Source organism: Heterodontus francisci, chromosome 9 (assembly GCF_036365525.1).
Source record: "Heterodontus francisci isolate sHetFra1 chromosome 9, sHetFra1.hap1, whole genome shotgun sequence".
NCBI lineage: Eukaryota > Metazoa > Chordata > Chondrichthyes > Heterodontiformes > Heterodontidae > Heterodontus > Heterodontus francisci.
In genome coordinates this window covers 90765865-90781581 of record NC_090379.1, presented here as the reverse complement: position 1 = coordinate 90781581, position 15717 = coordinate 90765865, and the positions used below count along the sequence as shown (strand labels likewise).

Genomic DNA, 15717 nt, shown 5'->3' with positions numbered 1-15717 from the left:
GTGGCAACACTTTACCAGTGGCTGTCAAAGTCACCATCACCCCCAGCTTCTTTCCTTCTGGCTCATTCCAGGGCTCTGTCAGAAACATTTGCTGGATCTCAGTCAGCTGCATAAGATAGGTAACCGATGACTTGATTATCAGGGCAGGCAATTATGCCAAATTTGCATGAATGATACCAGTCAGAGTGAGGGGAGCTCGGGTTTGTGGCTCTAGCTGGCTTCCCGCAGGTTCAGGGCCTCAAATAATTAAGGCACCAATAGATCACCCAGCAGATTTCGTCAACTGCAAAGGCTTCCACTCCATTAATGTGCTGCTGATGTGAAACCACAGATGTTTATGGAGGTGTACGCAAGATTCCCAGGCACCTGCCATGATTTCGTCGTGCAGCAGTGCACCCTTCCAAATCTCTTTGCACCTTGAAGGCATCAAGATCGGCGCAGGCTTGCAGGGCCGAATGGCCTGTTCCTGTGCTGTACTGTTCTTTGTTCTTTGTTGTTCTTTGAAGCAGACTTGCCAGCTGGCTGCGTGGTGTCAAGGGATACCCACTTAAAACGTGACTAATGACACCCGTGAGAAACCCAACCAATGAGACCCAGGAGCAATGAAATGAAAGTCATTTGACAACCAGATCATTGAGCAAGCCATCAGCATGCTGAAGATGTGCTTCAGGTGCCTGGACAAATCTGGAGGCCCCCTTCAATATGCATAACCCAGGGTCTGCAGAATGGTCATGATTTGCTGCATGCTGCAGCAAGGTTTGGACCTGCAGGAGGAATAAGGTACAGACCACAGAACCTCTTCAAGCAATTCTGAGGAGGAGGCTGAATATGATGCGGCTAAGTCACCAGCAACGGGCAAATTGCTGCCCGGGATGCCCTTAGGTTCACTCAGGTTCGACCAGTTCACCCATCTGACAGCCACACGTATAAGCCACTTCCCCTTCCCCCAACACAAAGCAGTCCTGCAAACAACTAGGCATCCCTTTCACAGCTGCCCTCCCATTGCTCGGCTTCAGTTCATGTCTTACCATTCATCACAAGTGAAAAGACCACTTGCCAGGAAGCAACCAAAAATGGACAACATGGGAAAGTGGTGAAAACAAATACTTTTTATGTGGCTCAGAAATTAAACTGAAACTTAACTTTCTAACATTGTGTAACACACCATTGTGCAAAACAAACTCATCCTTTTCCTGCATGGTGCAACCCCTGTGGCTTCAGTAGAGGTAAAGGCAGCCTGCTTAGATCCCTGTTGTGACTGCTAAGATGCGACTGGCCGATGACTTCTGGGTTTTGGAGCCCGCCAAAGACTACTCCAGGGGCAGACTCGGCCATCGGACACCAGGCAGCATGTGGGACTCTGACTGAGGTGGGGGAAACAGATGAGAAGTGGAAAAGCTTTGAGCCCAGTCCCCACTTCGGCGTCCCTTTCCACCACCATCCCTCTCATGGCCCACAAGCACTTCCCTGTTAGCCATGAGCTGGAGAGTACTTTGCTGCAGATCAGCGAGGTGATGAATGGCCAAGGCGAGGGTTTCATGAACCCTATTTAAGGTCATATTCATCGTCTGCAAGCCATTGGTGAGGGCCTGCTTGTGCTCGTTTGATTGCCCCATTCTATGCAGGTGGCCACTCTTTATGTTGATGAAGGTATCATCACAAAGGCCTTTGACATCATGCCACTCGTGCTTGAGATGACTCCTCCAGTCTTTCTAAGTGTGGACAGTGCAGCTGAAAAGCCTGCCAATATACTATGCATTATTTCCTTCTGCTCCAGAAGTATCCTCTTTGACAGCCTCCGAAGTGCAGCGTCTGTGTCCAGCTGAGCAGACCTCTGAGCATCTTGCGGCCTCTGAAGCGGACTCTCCATTGCTGTCCATCTCCACTGTATGCTCTTGCTCACTTATGATGTGTGAGTCACTGAAGTTTGAATATCTGAGCTGGTACATGGTCTACATGAGCCCTATGACTGTGCACCCTCAGAGTCAGTGGCCACCTCTGAGGAGTGATCGTTGTCGTCCTCCTCCTACAGGATACCTGAAAGCCCTATGGGAGATTAAAGACATGAATGGAACTGTCAAATTAAGAATGTTTTAACTGATCAGTATGCAAATGATCATATTCTACTTGCTGCTGACATCAAGTCAATTTGAGCAAGTGTTGTATGCCATGTGGCTGTCCAATATTTAATTCTGTCACCAAAAAGGGGGCAGTCACTTGGCTGGGCATGTACTACAGGCCTCCAAACAGTCAGGGAGAGATAGAGGAACAGATATGCAGGCAAATCTCAGAGAGGTGTCAAAATAATAGGGTAATAATAGTAGGGGATTTCAACTTACCTCATATCAAATGGGACAAAGGCTTAAAGCGGGAGGAATTCTTAAAATGCATACAGGAGAGCTTTTTGAGCCAGTACGTAGAAAGTCCTACAAGAGAAGGGGCAGTACTGGACCTAATCCTAGGGAATGAAGCTGGACAAGTGGTAGAAGTGGCAGTGGGGGAGCATTTTGGGGATAGCGACCATAACTCTAAGATTTAAGGTAGTTATGGAAAAGGACAAAGATGGGCCAGAAATAAAGGTACTGAATTGGGGGAAGACCAATTTCAATTTGATAAAACAGGATCTGGCCAAAGTGGACTGGGAGCAGCTACTTGTAGGAAAGTCTACATCAGGCCAGTGGGAGTCATTCAAAGAGGAAATAGTGAGGGTTCAGAGCAAACATGTACCCGTTAAGGTGAAGGGTAAGACCATCAAGTCCAGGGAACCCTGGATGTCAAGGGATATAGAGGATTGGATCAGGAAAAAAAAGGAGGCTTATGGCAGATTTGGAGCACTGAAAACAGCGGATGCATTGGAGGAGTATAGAAAGTGTAGGGGGGTACTTAAAAAAAAAAAGTGATTAGGAGAGCAAAGCGGGGACATGAAAAAACATAGGCGGGCAAGATAAAGCAAGAAAAGGGGTTTTATAAGTATATTAAGGGCAAGAGGATAACCAGGGAAAGAGTAGGGCCCATTTGGGCCCAAAGTGGCAATCTGTGTGTGGAGCCAGAGGACATAGGTGAGGTTTTAAATGATTACTTTTCATCTGTGTTCACCGTGGAGAATGACGATATAGGTGTAGAGATCAGGGAAGGGAATTGTGATATACTTGAACATATTAACATTGAAAGGGAGAAAGCATTAGATGTTTTAGTGGGCTTAAAAGTGGATAAATCCCCAGGCCCAGGTGAGATGTATCCCTGGCTGTTATGTGAGGAAAGGGAGGAGATAGCAGTGGCTCTAACACAAATTTTCAAATCCAGTCTGGCCACGGGAGAGGTGCCAGAGAACTGGAGTACAGCGAATGTGGTACCATTATTCAAGAAGGGTAGCAGGGATAGACCGGGTAATTACAGGCCGGTAAGTCTAACATCAGTGGTTGGGAAACTATTGGAAAAAATTCTGAGGGACAGGATTAATCTCCACTTGGAGAGGCAGGGATTAATCAGGGATAGTCAGCACGGCTTTGTCAGGGGAGATTGTGTCTAACTAACTTGATTGAATTTTTTGAGGAGGTGACTAGATGTGTAGGTGAGGGTAAAGCAGTTGATGTAGTCTACATGGACTTCAGTAAGGCTTTTGATAAGGTCCCGCATGGGAGATTGGTTAAGAAGGTAAGAGCCCATGGGATCCAGGACAATTTGGCAAATTGGATCCAAAATTGGCTTAGTGGCAGGAAACAGAGGGTCATGGTCGAGGGTTGTTTTTGCGATTGGAATCCTGTGGCCAGTGGTGTACCACAAGGATCGGTGCTGGGACCCTTGCTGTTTGTAGTGTACATTAATGATTTATATGTGACTATAGGAGGTATGATCAGTAACTTTGCGAAAATTAGTGGTGTCATAACTAGTGAGGATGAAAGGCTTAGATTACAGGGAGATATAGATGGGCTGGTAAGATGGGCGGAGCTGTGGCAGATGGAATTTAATCTTGAGAAGTGTGAGGTGATGCACTTTGGGAAGACTAACAAGGGAAGGGAATATACAATGGATGGTAGAAGCCTAGGAAGTACAGAGGGTCAGAGGGACCTTGGTGTACTTGTCCATAGATCACTGAAGGCAGAAGCACAGGTAGATAAGGTGGTTAGGAAGGCATATGGGATACTTGCCTTTATTAGCCGAGGCATTGAATATAAGAGCAGGGAGGTTATGAAAGAGCTGTATAAAATGCTAGTTCGGCCACAGCTGGAGTATTGTGTACAGTTCTGGGCACCACACTATAGGAAGGATGTGATTGCACTGGAGAGGGTACAGAGGAGATTCACCAGGATGTTGCCTGGGCTGGAGCATTTCAGCTATGAAGAGAGACTGGATAGGTTAGGGTTGTTTTCCTTAGAGCAGAGAAGGCTGAGGGGGGACCTGATTTGAGGTATACATAATTATGAGGGCCATGAGAGGTTAGAGAGGAATAAACTTTTTCCCTTTAGTGGAGGGGTCAATAACCAGGGGGCATAGGTTTAAGGTAAGGGCCAGGAGGTTTAGAGGGGATTTGAGGAAAAAACATTTCACCCAGAGGGTGGTTGGAATCTGGAATGCACTGCCTGAAGGGGTGGTAGAGGCAGGAACCCTCACAACATTTAAGAAGTATTTAGATGAGCACTTGAAACGCCATAGCATACAAGGCTACGGACCAAGTGCTGGAAAATGGGACTAGAATAGTTAGGTGCTTGATGGCCGGCACAGACACGATGGGCCGAACGGCCTGTTTCTGTGCTGTATATCTCTATGACTCTAGTTAGCTGGCAAAGTATGCTGAGACTCCACTGATGTCCAGCGGTGTCTCCTCCACAGCTGTGAGTTGGCTGGAAGGCCACCTCCAGTTCTCTGCCTCTTGTTTGCTGTGCTCTCTTCTGCAAGGAGGGAAAGAATAGACCTATGAATGAGGGTATGGCATGTGTAGAACGAATGGATGGCGAGCATTTGTTGAGGGTGACTATGAGGGGGGAGGCATGGCATTGCATCAAGATGAGGGTGAATGACAGTGGTGGATGGACAGATGGGGATGTGTGAATGTGCACAGACAGAGAAGGATGGGTGCATCTACAAAATAAGTTGGTGTGAGGAGTGATATGCTGGAATAGGCTTGAGAAAGCAGAGTGAAGGGGTTGGCATGATACACACATCAGTAGTTGAATGTGCCACTGTACTCACCTTTCCTGTCTTGCTGAGGTCATTAAACTGTGTTTGTCATTGATTCCAGGGGCATTGTACCACACCCCTGCTGCTGACCTCCACTACCTCCAGTCACACCTAAGCTTATCCCTTCGTCCAATAGGGAACAATGTCTCCCTGCAGGTCCTTACAGCCCCCAGCATCACATCCGGAGAGGCACAACCTTTGAATGTGTGCACTCCATTCTGTTATTTCCTTGTGTCCTGCTCCAACTGCAGAATCCATGAAATTCTATGTTTACAATGCCTCTCCAAATACTGGAATTAAAATCTCCTTATGCAGGTCACCATCATGCCCGTTCAATCTAATTGGTCAGCAAACCTGGAAATAATGTGTTAATCAATGACTGGGTTAAAACGCCACTGACTGACGTGCTGCACTTACTTTTACTCTTTCCACGTGCTACTGCTTCCTTCCCTTTCCCACTCCCACTCCCAGCACATCTCACAGTTAAAATCCAAACCATAAGGTTCAGGCGTATCCAGGTAATAAAAAATAAGAGCAATTAATTTACGCAGCAGTTTTGTGTTGTTTTTTGTGAGGGGGATGGGGGGGGGGAGGTGGTGGAGAAAGAGCTGGTAGGTTGAAAGTTAGTCCTGAATTCTCACTTCACTATAATGAGAATGAACTAATTTTGCAACATATGGGCTCTTTGCATTATGAAAGTGTATGATTACTTTACCCTTCTATAGGGAGCTGAGGAGGGTTCTGACTAAAGCATAGATGTACTTGTGCCTATAAAATTGGTGTTAGGCGATAATGGATAGGCTGACAACAGTATATTGGGTAAATGTTGGGATCTGTTTAAAAATAATTTAAACTTTGGGAAGCTATAATGATTTTGTGAGAACAGTGCTACCTTGATATTCTACACAATGGCATTCTGTTTCAGCGCTGGGTGACAAGTCGGCAGATGCGGTTTGAAGGTGGATTTCAAGGTCGGTGCAACAAGTTGGTGGATGGTTGTTACTCATTCTGGCAAGCTGGACTCTTACCACTTCTGCACCGTGCACTACATGCAGATGGTGAGTGTAAAAGCATTTGGTAAATAATGCTGCATGCTAATTATCATGTCACGCTTCCATATACTGCAGTTAATACTCAAATTGACAAATAGAGCAAATATTGGTTTTCAAAACCATCAGCCAAGAGAACTTGGGCTTTATCTATTGAAATTATGGAGCAGGCTTGCTGTAAATTCTTTTTTGCACGTTTCCACTTTGGTGGCAGTGTTCTCCAGTTCACTGTATAGGTCATCTGGAAGAACAGCAGTTTTATCATGTAAATACTTAAGACTTTAGCATTGTTTTTTGTCCAGAGTTAACCACAAACTTGCGCCAAGTCCAAGGTTTGATACTTGCTGGAAATAGAATTGTGAACTGAACATACCTGTTCAGAGATTTTTAAAAATTGGCTCGTAACTTAATTCACTGCTGAGACATTGTAAGTGAAACAACAAGACTTGCACATATACAGCACCTTTAATATTTAAAAAAATACCAAGGCGCTTTACATAGGTGTATGGAAAGCCAAAGGACAAATATGGAGGTGCGATCAAAAGCTTGGTTAAAGAGGTGGGTTTGAAGGTGGGCCTTGAAGGTAGTTAGGGAGATAATTCCAGAGAATGGGACTGGGGCAGTTAAAGACCTCAGTGGTGGGGAAAAGGGAGAGGGTGAGGGAATTGCTGGGCTCAAGGAGATTACAGAAATTGGAAGGGGAAAAGCCGTGAAGGGATTCAAATTTGAAAGTTGAGGCATGGGGGGGATCAGGACTTGTGGATGTCCATGAGGACAGGGTGACGGTTGAGCGGGACTTGGTGTGAGATAGAATATGGGCAGTAGAGTATTGGATGAACTGAGGTTTATGGAGGGTGGAGAATAGGAGACTGATTAGGAAGGCATTTGAATAGTCAAGTCTGGAGGCAGCAGAAGTAAGGATGAAGATTTGAGTAGTAGATGAGCTGGAGGAAAGTGATAAGAAAGTGGCTGTCAGCAGTCTTTGTGATGGAGATGATTAGAAATTGGGAACTCCGCTCACGGTGTAATCGCGCCTCATGGGGGGAAACATTCTGGTTCAGGCTGGGGAGGTGGATAGAATCGTTGGCATGGGCACACAGCTTGTGGTGGGGAGTTTTAACATGAGTGAGCATGTGGGATTGGGAAAGGGCTAAGTCGGAAAAAATTCTGAGTGGATTGGGGAGCTGCCTTCAATCCACTGACTTCTGGATTTACCAAGATAGGAAACTCGGCAGCTGAAGTAAGGTGAGGAAGCTCTGGGGAGAAGTGCCTTTTCAGCACTGCTTGTGGTCCAGAAGGAGCAGGAATGCTTTCCCTCGAGCTTCTCCCACCCCCATTCAGAGTCCCTCGGGAGTGTGTTCAGACCTACCCTTGGTCATGTGACCTGCTTCAGAGTGCTCCCTGCCCAACTGGAAGCTGATTTAGGGGTGTCAGGGTCGAAAGACACGTTATAGAATTAAAACTCCACAACATGCAGTGAAACCCAGACATGGAAATTTCCCATCCGAAACTCTGCACCTTGTCTACCTAACCCGCCCCAGTAAATATCCAGTCCTATGTCAATTTTATCAGATTTTAGCTCATCCATGACTGGATATTGACCAAGTGGTCCGACAAGAGGATAGTAGCATAGTGGTAATGTTACTGGCCTAGAATGCAGAGGCCTGGTCTAATGCTCCGGAGATGTGCATTCAAATCCCACCATGACAGCTGGGGGAAATTTAAATTCAATTAATTAATAAATCTGGAATAAAATGCTAGTCTCATTAATAATGATCATGAAACTGGATTGTCGTAAAAACCCATCTGGTTTACTAATATCCTTAGGGGAGGAAATCTGCTAACTCTAACCGGTCTGGCCTAAAGACCCCAGACCCACAGCAATGCAGTTGACTCTTAACTGCCCTCTAAAATAGCCTAGTAAACCACTCAGTTGTTTCAAACCAGTATAGAAAAGTCAAATAAGAATAAAACCAGACGGACCACCCAGCATCAAACTAGGTACTGGAAACGACCAAAGTCACACCCTGCCCAATTGACCCTGCAAAGTCCTCTTCACTAACATCTGGGGACTTGTGCCAAAATTAGTCCCATAAACTAATCAAGCAACAGCCTGACATAATCATACTCACCGAATCATACCTTACAGCCAATATCCCAGATTCCTCCATCACCAGAGGTGGTGGCACAATGGAATACAGTTGGGAGGGAGTGGCCTTGGGAGTCCTCAACATTGACTCAGGACCCCATGAAGTCTTATGGCATCAGGTTAAAAATGGGCAAGGAAACCACCTGCCGATTGCCACTTATCGTCCTCCCTCAGCTGATGAATCAGTGGTCCTCCATGTTGAACACACTTGGAAGAAGCAATGAGGGTAGCAAGGGCACAGAATGTCCTCTGGGTGGGGGACTTCAATGGCCATTACCAAGTGTAGCCCGGTAGCATTACTACTGACTGAGCTGGCTGAGTCCTGGAGGACATATCTGCCAGACTGGGCCTGCGGCAGGTGGTGAGAGAACCAAGAGGGAAAAACCTACCTGTCCTCATCCTCACAAATCTACCTATCATGATGCATCTGTCCATGACAGTATTGGTATGAGTGAGCACCGCACAGTCCTTGTGGAGACGAAGTCCTGTCTTCACACTGAAGACACCCTCCATCGTGTTGTGTGGCACTACCACCGTATATGGAATAGATTCAGAACAGATCTAGCAGGTCAAAACTGGGCATCCATGAGGCTATGGGCCATCAGCAGCATCAGAATTGTATTCAGCCACAATCTGCAACCTCATGGCTAGGCACATCCCTCTCTCTACCATTACTATCAAACCTGGGGACCAACCTGGTTCGATCAGGAGTGCATGCCAGGGGCAGCACAAGGCACACTTAAAAAATGGGGTGCCAACCTGATGAAGCAGTAACCCAGAATTACATGCATGCTAAACAGCGGAAGCAGCATTCTATAGACAGAGCTAAGCAATCCCACAACCAACAGATCAGATCTAAGCTCTGCAGTCCTGCCACATCCAGTCGTGAATACTGGTGGACCATTAAATAACTAACTGGAGGAGGAGGCTCCAAAAACATTCCCGTCTCAATGATGGGGGAGCCCAGCAAGTTAATGCAAAAGACACGGCTGAAGCATTTGCAGCCATCTTCAGCTAGGAGTGCCGAGTGGATGATCCATCTCAGCCTCCTCCTGAGGCTCCCACCATTGTGGTTGCCAGTCTTCAGATAATACAGTTCACTCCACATGATATCAAGAAATGGCTGAAGGCACTGGATGCAGCAAAGGTTATGGCTCCTGACAACATCACAGCCATAGTACTGAAGACTAGCCACGCCCCCTAACCAAACTGTTCCAGTACAGCTACAATACTGGCATCTACCCGACAATGTGGAAAATTTTCCCAGGTATGATCTGTCCACAAAAAGCAGGGAAGTTATGTTGAACCTTTTTAAAGCTCTGGTTAGGCCACAACTAGAGTATTGCGTCCAGTTCTGGGCACCACACTTTCAGAAGGATGTGAGGTGCAGAGGAGATTTACCAGAATGGTTCCAGGGCTGAGGGATTTTAGCTGCAAGGTTAGGTTGGAGAAACTGGAGCTGTTCTTAGAGCAAAAGAGATTGAGGGGGGGTGTACACGATTATGACAGGCTTAGATAAGGTAGACAAAGAAAAGCAGTTCCCATTAGCTGATGGTTCAAGGATTAAGAGACACAGATTTATGGTTTTGTGCGAGAGATGCATGGGGGAATGTGAGGAAGAACTTTTTTACGCTGTGAGTGGTAATGTCCTGGAACCCGCTGCCGACAGGGTGGTGGAAGTGGAGATGAATGATTTCAAAAGGAAATTGGGATGACACTTGAGGGAAATAAACCTACAGGATAGAGTTGGTGGGGGAATGGGACATCATTGGATTGCTCTACAGAGAGCCAGCATGGACACAGTGGGCCAAATGGCCTCCTTCTGTGCCATAATGACTCTTTGACTAAATCCAATCCAGCCAATTACTGCCCTATCAGTCCACTCTCAATCGTCAGCAAAATGATGGTAGGTCTCATCGACAGTGCTATTAAGTGACACTTACTCAGCAACAACCTGCTCACCAGCACTCAGTTTGGGTTCCACCTTGGTCCAAGCATGGACAAATGAGCTGAATTCTAGGGGTGAGGTAAGAATGATTGCCCTTGACATCAAGGCAGCATTTGGCTGAGTGTGGCATCAAGGAGACCAAGCAAAATTGAAGTCAGCGGGAAACAGGGAAACTCTCCACTGTGTTAGGAGTCATACCTAGCACAAAGGAAGATAGTTATGGTTGTTGGAGGCCAATCATCTCAGCCCCAGCACATCGCTGCAGGAGTTCCTCAGGGTAGTGTCCTTGGCCCAACCATCTTCAGCTGCTTCATCAATGTTCTTCCCTCCAACATAAGGTCAGAAATGGGGATGTTCACTGATTGCACAGTGTTCACAACTCTTCAGATGCTGAAGCAGTCCGTGTGTGCATGTAGCAAGACCTGGACAACATCCAGGCTTGGTCTGATAAGTGGCAAGTGACATTTGCGCCACACAAGTGCCAGGCAATGATGATCTCCAATAAGAAAGAATCTAACCCTCTCCCCATGACATTCAATGGCATTACCATCACTGAATCCCCCACCATCAACATCCTGGAGGTTACCATTGACCAATCTATCAAAGACTGTGGCTACTAGAGCAGGTCAAAGGCTGGGAATTCTGTGTCGAATAACTCACCACCTGACTCCTCAAAGCATGTCCACCATCTACAAGGCACAAGTCAGGAGTGTGATGGAATACTCTCCACTTGCCTGGATGGGTGCAGTTCCAACAACACTCAAGAAGCTTAACACCATCCAGGACAAAGGAGCCTGCTTGATTGGTACTCCATCCACAACTTTTAACATTCACTCCCTTCACCACCGACGCATAGTAGAAGCAGTGTGTATCATCTACAAGATTCACTATAGCAACTCGCCAAGGCTCCTGCAACAGCACCATGACCTCTACCACCTAGAAAGACATGGGCAGCAGATGTGCGGGAACACCACCACCTGCAAGTTTCCCTCCAGGTCACGCACCATCCTGCCTTAGAACTATATCACTGTTCCTTCACTGTCGCTGAGTCAAAATCCTGAGCTCCCTTCCTAACGACACTGTGGGTGTACCTATTGCACATGGACTGCAACAATTCAAGGCGGCGGCTCACCCCCACTTCTCGAGGGCAATTAGGGATGGGCAATAAATGTTGACCTTGTCAGCGATGCCCACATCTCAAGAATGAATTTTTAAAAAACAGTTAAGGAGTTGAGGGAGGTGGCAGGGAGGCAGAGCCATTGTTGTGAGCAGACATGTGGATGTTTATACCATGTCTTTGGATGATGTTGCCGAAATGAAGCAAACAGATGAAGAAATGTGGAAAGGAAAAATGCTTGGTGGACTCTGGAAGTAATGATGCAGGCAGAGGAAAAGAAACCACTGCAGGAGATTCTCTGGCTGCAGTTTAATAGCTGAAACTAGAACCAAGCAAAGGTAGTCTCACTAAGTTGGACAAAGGAGTGTCCTTGGAGGAGGATAGTCAAAAACTGCAGAGCAGTTGGAAAGGATGAGGAGGAAAAATGCACCACAGTCACAATCACAGAGGACGTCATTTGTGTCTTGGGTTAGGGCTGCTTTGACACTGTGACAGAGCTAGAAACCCGATTCAAAGATTGAGTTGAGGAAGGATAGGCATGGATTTTGGAGGCTGCAGAACTTTGGATCTTTGAAGAGGAAGGGGAGATTAGAAACAGGAAGCTGGTCTAGTAGATGAACTTGGAGAGGAAATGAGGTCACATGGGAGAGAAATTAGAGAAAGATGCAGGTTCTGGCTAGGGCAGGAAGTTGGGGTAGGTTTGTTTTGCTGCAAAAGGAGAAAGGGGGGATGCGGAAGAGACAGCTGAATGAATGGTTTCACCCTTAATGACAGTGATGTTCATGAGTGCAAGGGAGAGAGGTTCAAAGAGACAGTTGGTAGTGGAGAAAAGAAAACGGGGTTATCTTTGTTTTTCAGGCTCAACCTAGTGGAATGGGTGTTTTTGGAAGAAGAGAGTGAAGCCCTATGAGGTGGTTCAGCAGGATCTGGTGATGAATGGCTAAACCAGTTGTGTGCCAGGTACACTCAAGAATGCATCCCTTTCACTTGAGTGAGTGACGGTGTGGGCCCCTCTAAGGGGCACAATCAGGATGGAAAAGAGTAATGGTTTTCCTGGGGACCAAACCATCAAAGATGGAGGTGAAGGAGTCATTGAGTAAATGGGCATAGAAATATTGTGGTGATTGGAAGGCCAAAGGCCAACTAGTAGTTGAGAGCTTTCAGGTGCAGTTGTAAATGACTTGGGAGGGGAAGATTTTTTCAAAGGTAGATGCAGAAGGAGGTGGAGTTAGAAGAAGGTTAGGGGTGCGGATGGTGATGGATACAAGGAAGTGGGCAGAGATGGCCATAGTTAGTAGCATTGTAACTTAATTTCAGCAGCTGAGTTATGTAGGCATCAGTGTTTTTATCTCTGAATTTTTTGTGAATGTGTTGAATTTGTTTTTGACTTTTGGCAAGGAGTGGAGGATTTGTTTCTCTCACAGTGAGCGGGAGAATGCAGTTTTCTTTTGGTCTTCCACCTTTCCTTATTCAGGATATCCAAAAATCCTGCTTGAACCTCAACCTCTGAAGGTTTCCCCATTATACCAATTTTGTATTTCCATTCCAATTTCTCACTTACTTTTATAAGTAATTAGGCCAAAGCAGCACAAACTTAGTTCAATAAGAGGTTATATCCTTTAGAGGAAGCAGCATTTCATTCTGTTACTCTTGACTGGATTCAAGCCTAGATTCCAGAAGGACAGTGCTCCAAGTTACCGTGCTACACATTCCTTGTAATTCAAATAGATGTCAAGGCACTGACTTCAGTAGACACAAGTATTTTTATTCAGTTCAAAACATTTGGTTCTTAAACTCAGAATATGCTTCTTTATTAATTCAATAGGTTGTCATTTTTTTCCTTGTTTAAATTAGATGTGTACTAATTTTACTCTGCTGTGATACTTTTGTAGGGAAAGATTCTCTCAGTATGACACACTGGATGTTCCATCAAGAAGCACTACAAGAGTACATCCTACTCTGCTGCCAGAATTCCACTGGAGGACTGCTAGACAAACCTGGCAAGTGAGTGCTAATTCTATACTGGTTGCACAGAACATTGTCACTTGACTTGATACAGCCGAGGTATGGACTTACCAGTTCCTGACTGTTGAAGTAAAATACTAATTGGAGGATGCATCCTCAATGTGAGACTCTGCCAGAACCATGCACATAAAGTGCCGACTTGACAACTTGATTGCGAAATGAACTGTAACATAGGGGACCTAGAAGTTGGCCAAGAAACTAAAAACTTAGTTGGTGGGAAAGGAGACCTGTTTAACATTTTGTGGCATACTGTGCTACTGAAGTGTAAACAAAAATTACCGTACAAGATCTGGTTGTCTTGATTCAGTGTCAGACAAGAATGATATATAGTGATTCATCACGCAGAATGTTGTGTCTTGATTAAAAATTGTCCCCTAAACTTTTAGGTACACCTCAGCATTAGTTCTGAATTGCGGCCAATTATTTTCTGTTCCATAAAGCATTCGATCTTTTTTTGTCAATGTTTGAATATTGATGCTAGTTAATTGGATCTACCCTTGAACACAAACATACTTTCTTGTTTGCTGGTCAGGCTCACCAAGTCTGGCCGATTGCAGGTTTTGTTGGCTTCGAAGATATGTAAGGGACATTAACTATTTTATTTTAATGGAGAATTGCAGAAACAGGATAACTACAGTTAATAATAATGTTGCAGTAACCTGCAATAAAGAAAACCAGTTCTATCATTTGTAAAGAACAATACAATGTCAAGACCTTGGTGTTGATTATTATCAGGTGTAGTCTGGCAGTTTGCTGTAATAGTAAAATCAAACCCTAATGGTGAGTTTTTTTCTCTCATTACTCAGATCTCCCAATAGATTTAACTAAAGGAGACTCCATGAGTACAGAAATAAATGTGGTCCATTGCACATACCGGCTTTCATGGAGCAAATGATCTTAATTCATACTTGCATGCTGTGGTGTTGAACCTTGTCAAATATTTACCCCCTCAGATCAAGGGATTTTTACCATACCTGCTATTGTCTAAGTGGGCTTTCGATAGCACAGCATTTCGGTGGTGGAGAACTTCTGCATGATGTTATTGTGGGTGATGTAAACAACCGGCTGGTAAGCAATGTTTGGTGCATTGAAGAAATAGGAAACAAGTAAATAAAGCCTTCCTGAAAGGATGGTCATGAAATATGCAATCAATTTTACTCAAAAGTTTTAGTGAACAATCGAGCTCAAATATTTTTTCCCCCATCTCATTTTTAATATAACATTTGTGATGTAGATGTATTTTACAGTTTTGCCTTGAATAAAGAAGTTTTTATATAGTTAGCATTGAGCTATATTTGTCAAACCTTAACTATATCTTCCTAAATTGTAGTTTGTTTCTCCTGACACAGTTAGCCATTCAATATCTAAGTTGGACACTAACACTTGTTAACAGGAAATATTTTATGCAAAATTTGCATGCTGGTCAAACTGCAAGCAGAATGGCAGAGATCTCCAGAATTCCTCCACTGTCACCCTCCATGCTGACTAAGTTTAAAGCAATAACTCTCACATAGTTCAGCTGAAAATGTTTTCCTCCTTCACAGTTTTTAAATAATCTTGGCTACAGATCCCAGGTTCTGATGACACACAGCCATGTTCAAAGCTCTTGATTAATAGCTACTTATTGTCTTTGTACATGCTCTCATTGAACCCATGTAAGTTCCAGTCACCATCACCAGCTTTGTAATAATTGCAACATTTTTCAAGTAATCATTAGTTCTTTCTATATAGTCAGATCTTAGATTTCACTTTGTCAGCTGTGGCTCAGTTGGTAACTCTCTCACCTCTTCAGTCAGAATGTTGTGGATTCGAGTCCCACTCTATGGCTTGAGGACAAAAATCTAGGGCTGACACTTCAGTGCAGGATTGAGGGAGTAAAATATCCCATAGCACTGTTTCGAAGAAGAGTAGGGGAGTTATCCCTGATATCCTAACCCATCAATATCATAAAGACAGATTATCTGGTCATTTTGCTGTTTGTGGGAGCCTGCTGTGTGCAAATTGGCTACTGTGCGTCTTGCATTACAACAGTAATTACACTTCAAAAGTACTTAATTGGCGATAAAGTGCTTCAGAACATCATGAAAGGCGTATTTTAAATGCAAGTGTTTTTTAGATGAAAATTCTATAAGTGATTATATTTATTTTGTCACCCTCATAGATTATCCAAACAATTTGGCCATTAAGATTCCCCCCCACCCTCTCCATTTGCATTTGGAATGTTGCTAACAAGAAAGCAGTGATAGATATT

At 44.8% G+C, this 15717-nt stretch overlaps 1 protein-coding gene across 1 annotated transcript in view; it reads left to right on the top strand.

Moving 5' to 3' along the window:
* The window catches only part of fntb (farnesyltransferase, CAAX box, subunit beta), a 153369-nt gene that overhangs the window by 131540 nt on the left and 6112 nt on the right, over positions 1-15717 (top strand). The window contains exons 9-11 of the mRNA XM_068039475.1: positions 6104-6236; positions 13334-13445; positions 14420-14534. Of these exons, the coding sequence (XP_067895576.1) occupies positions 6104-6236; positions 13334-13445; positions 14420-14534 (360 nt within the window). The remainder of the gene's footprint in view (positions 1-6103; positions 6237-13333; positions 13446-14419; positions 14535-15717) is intronic.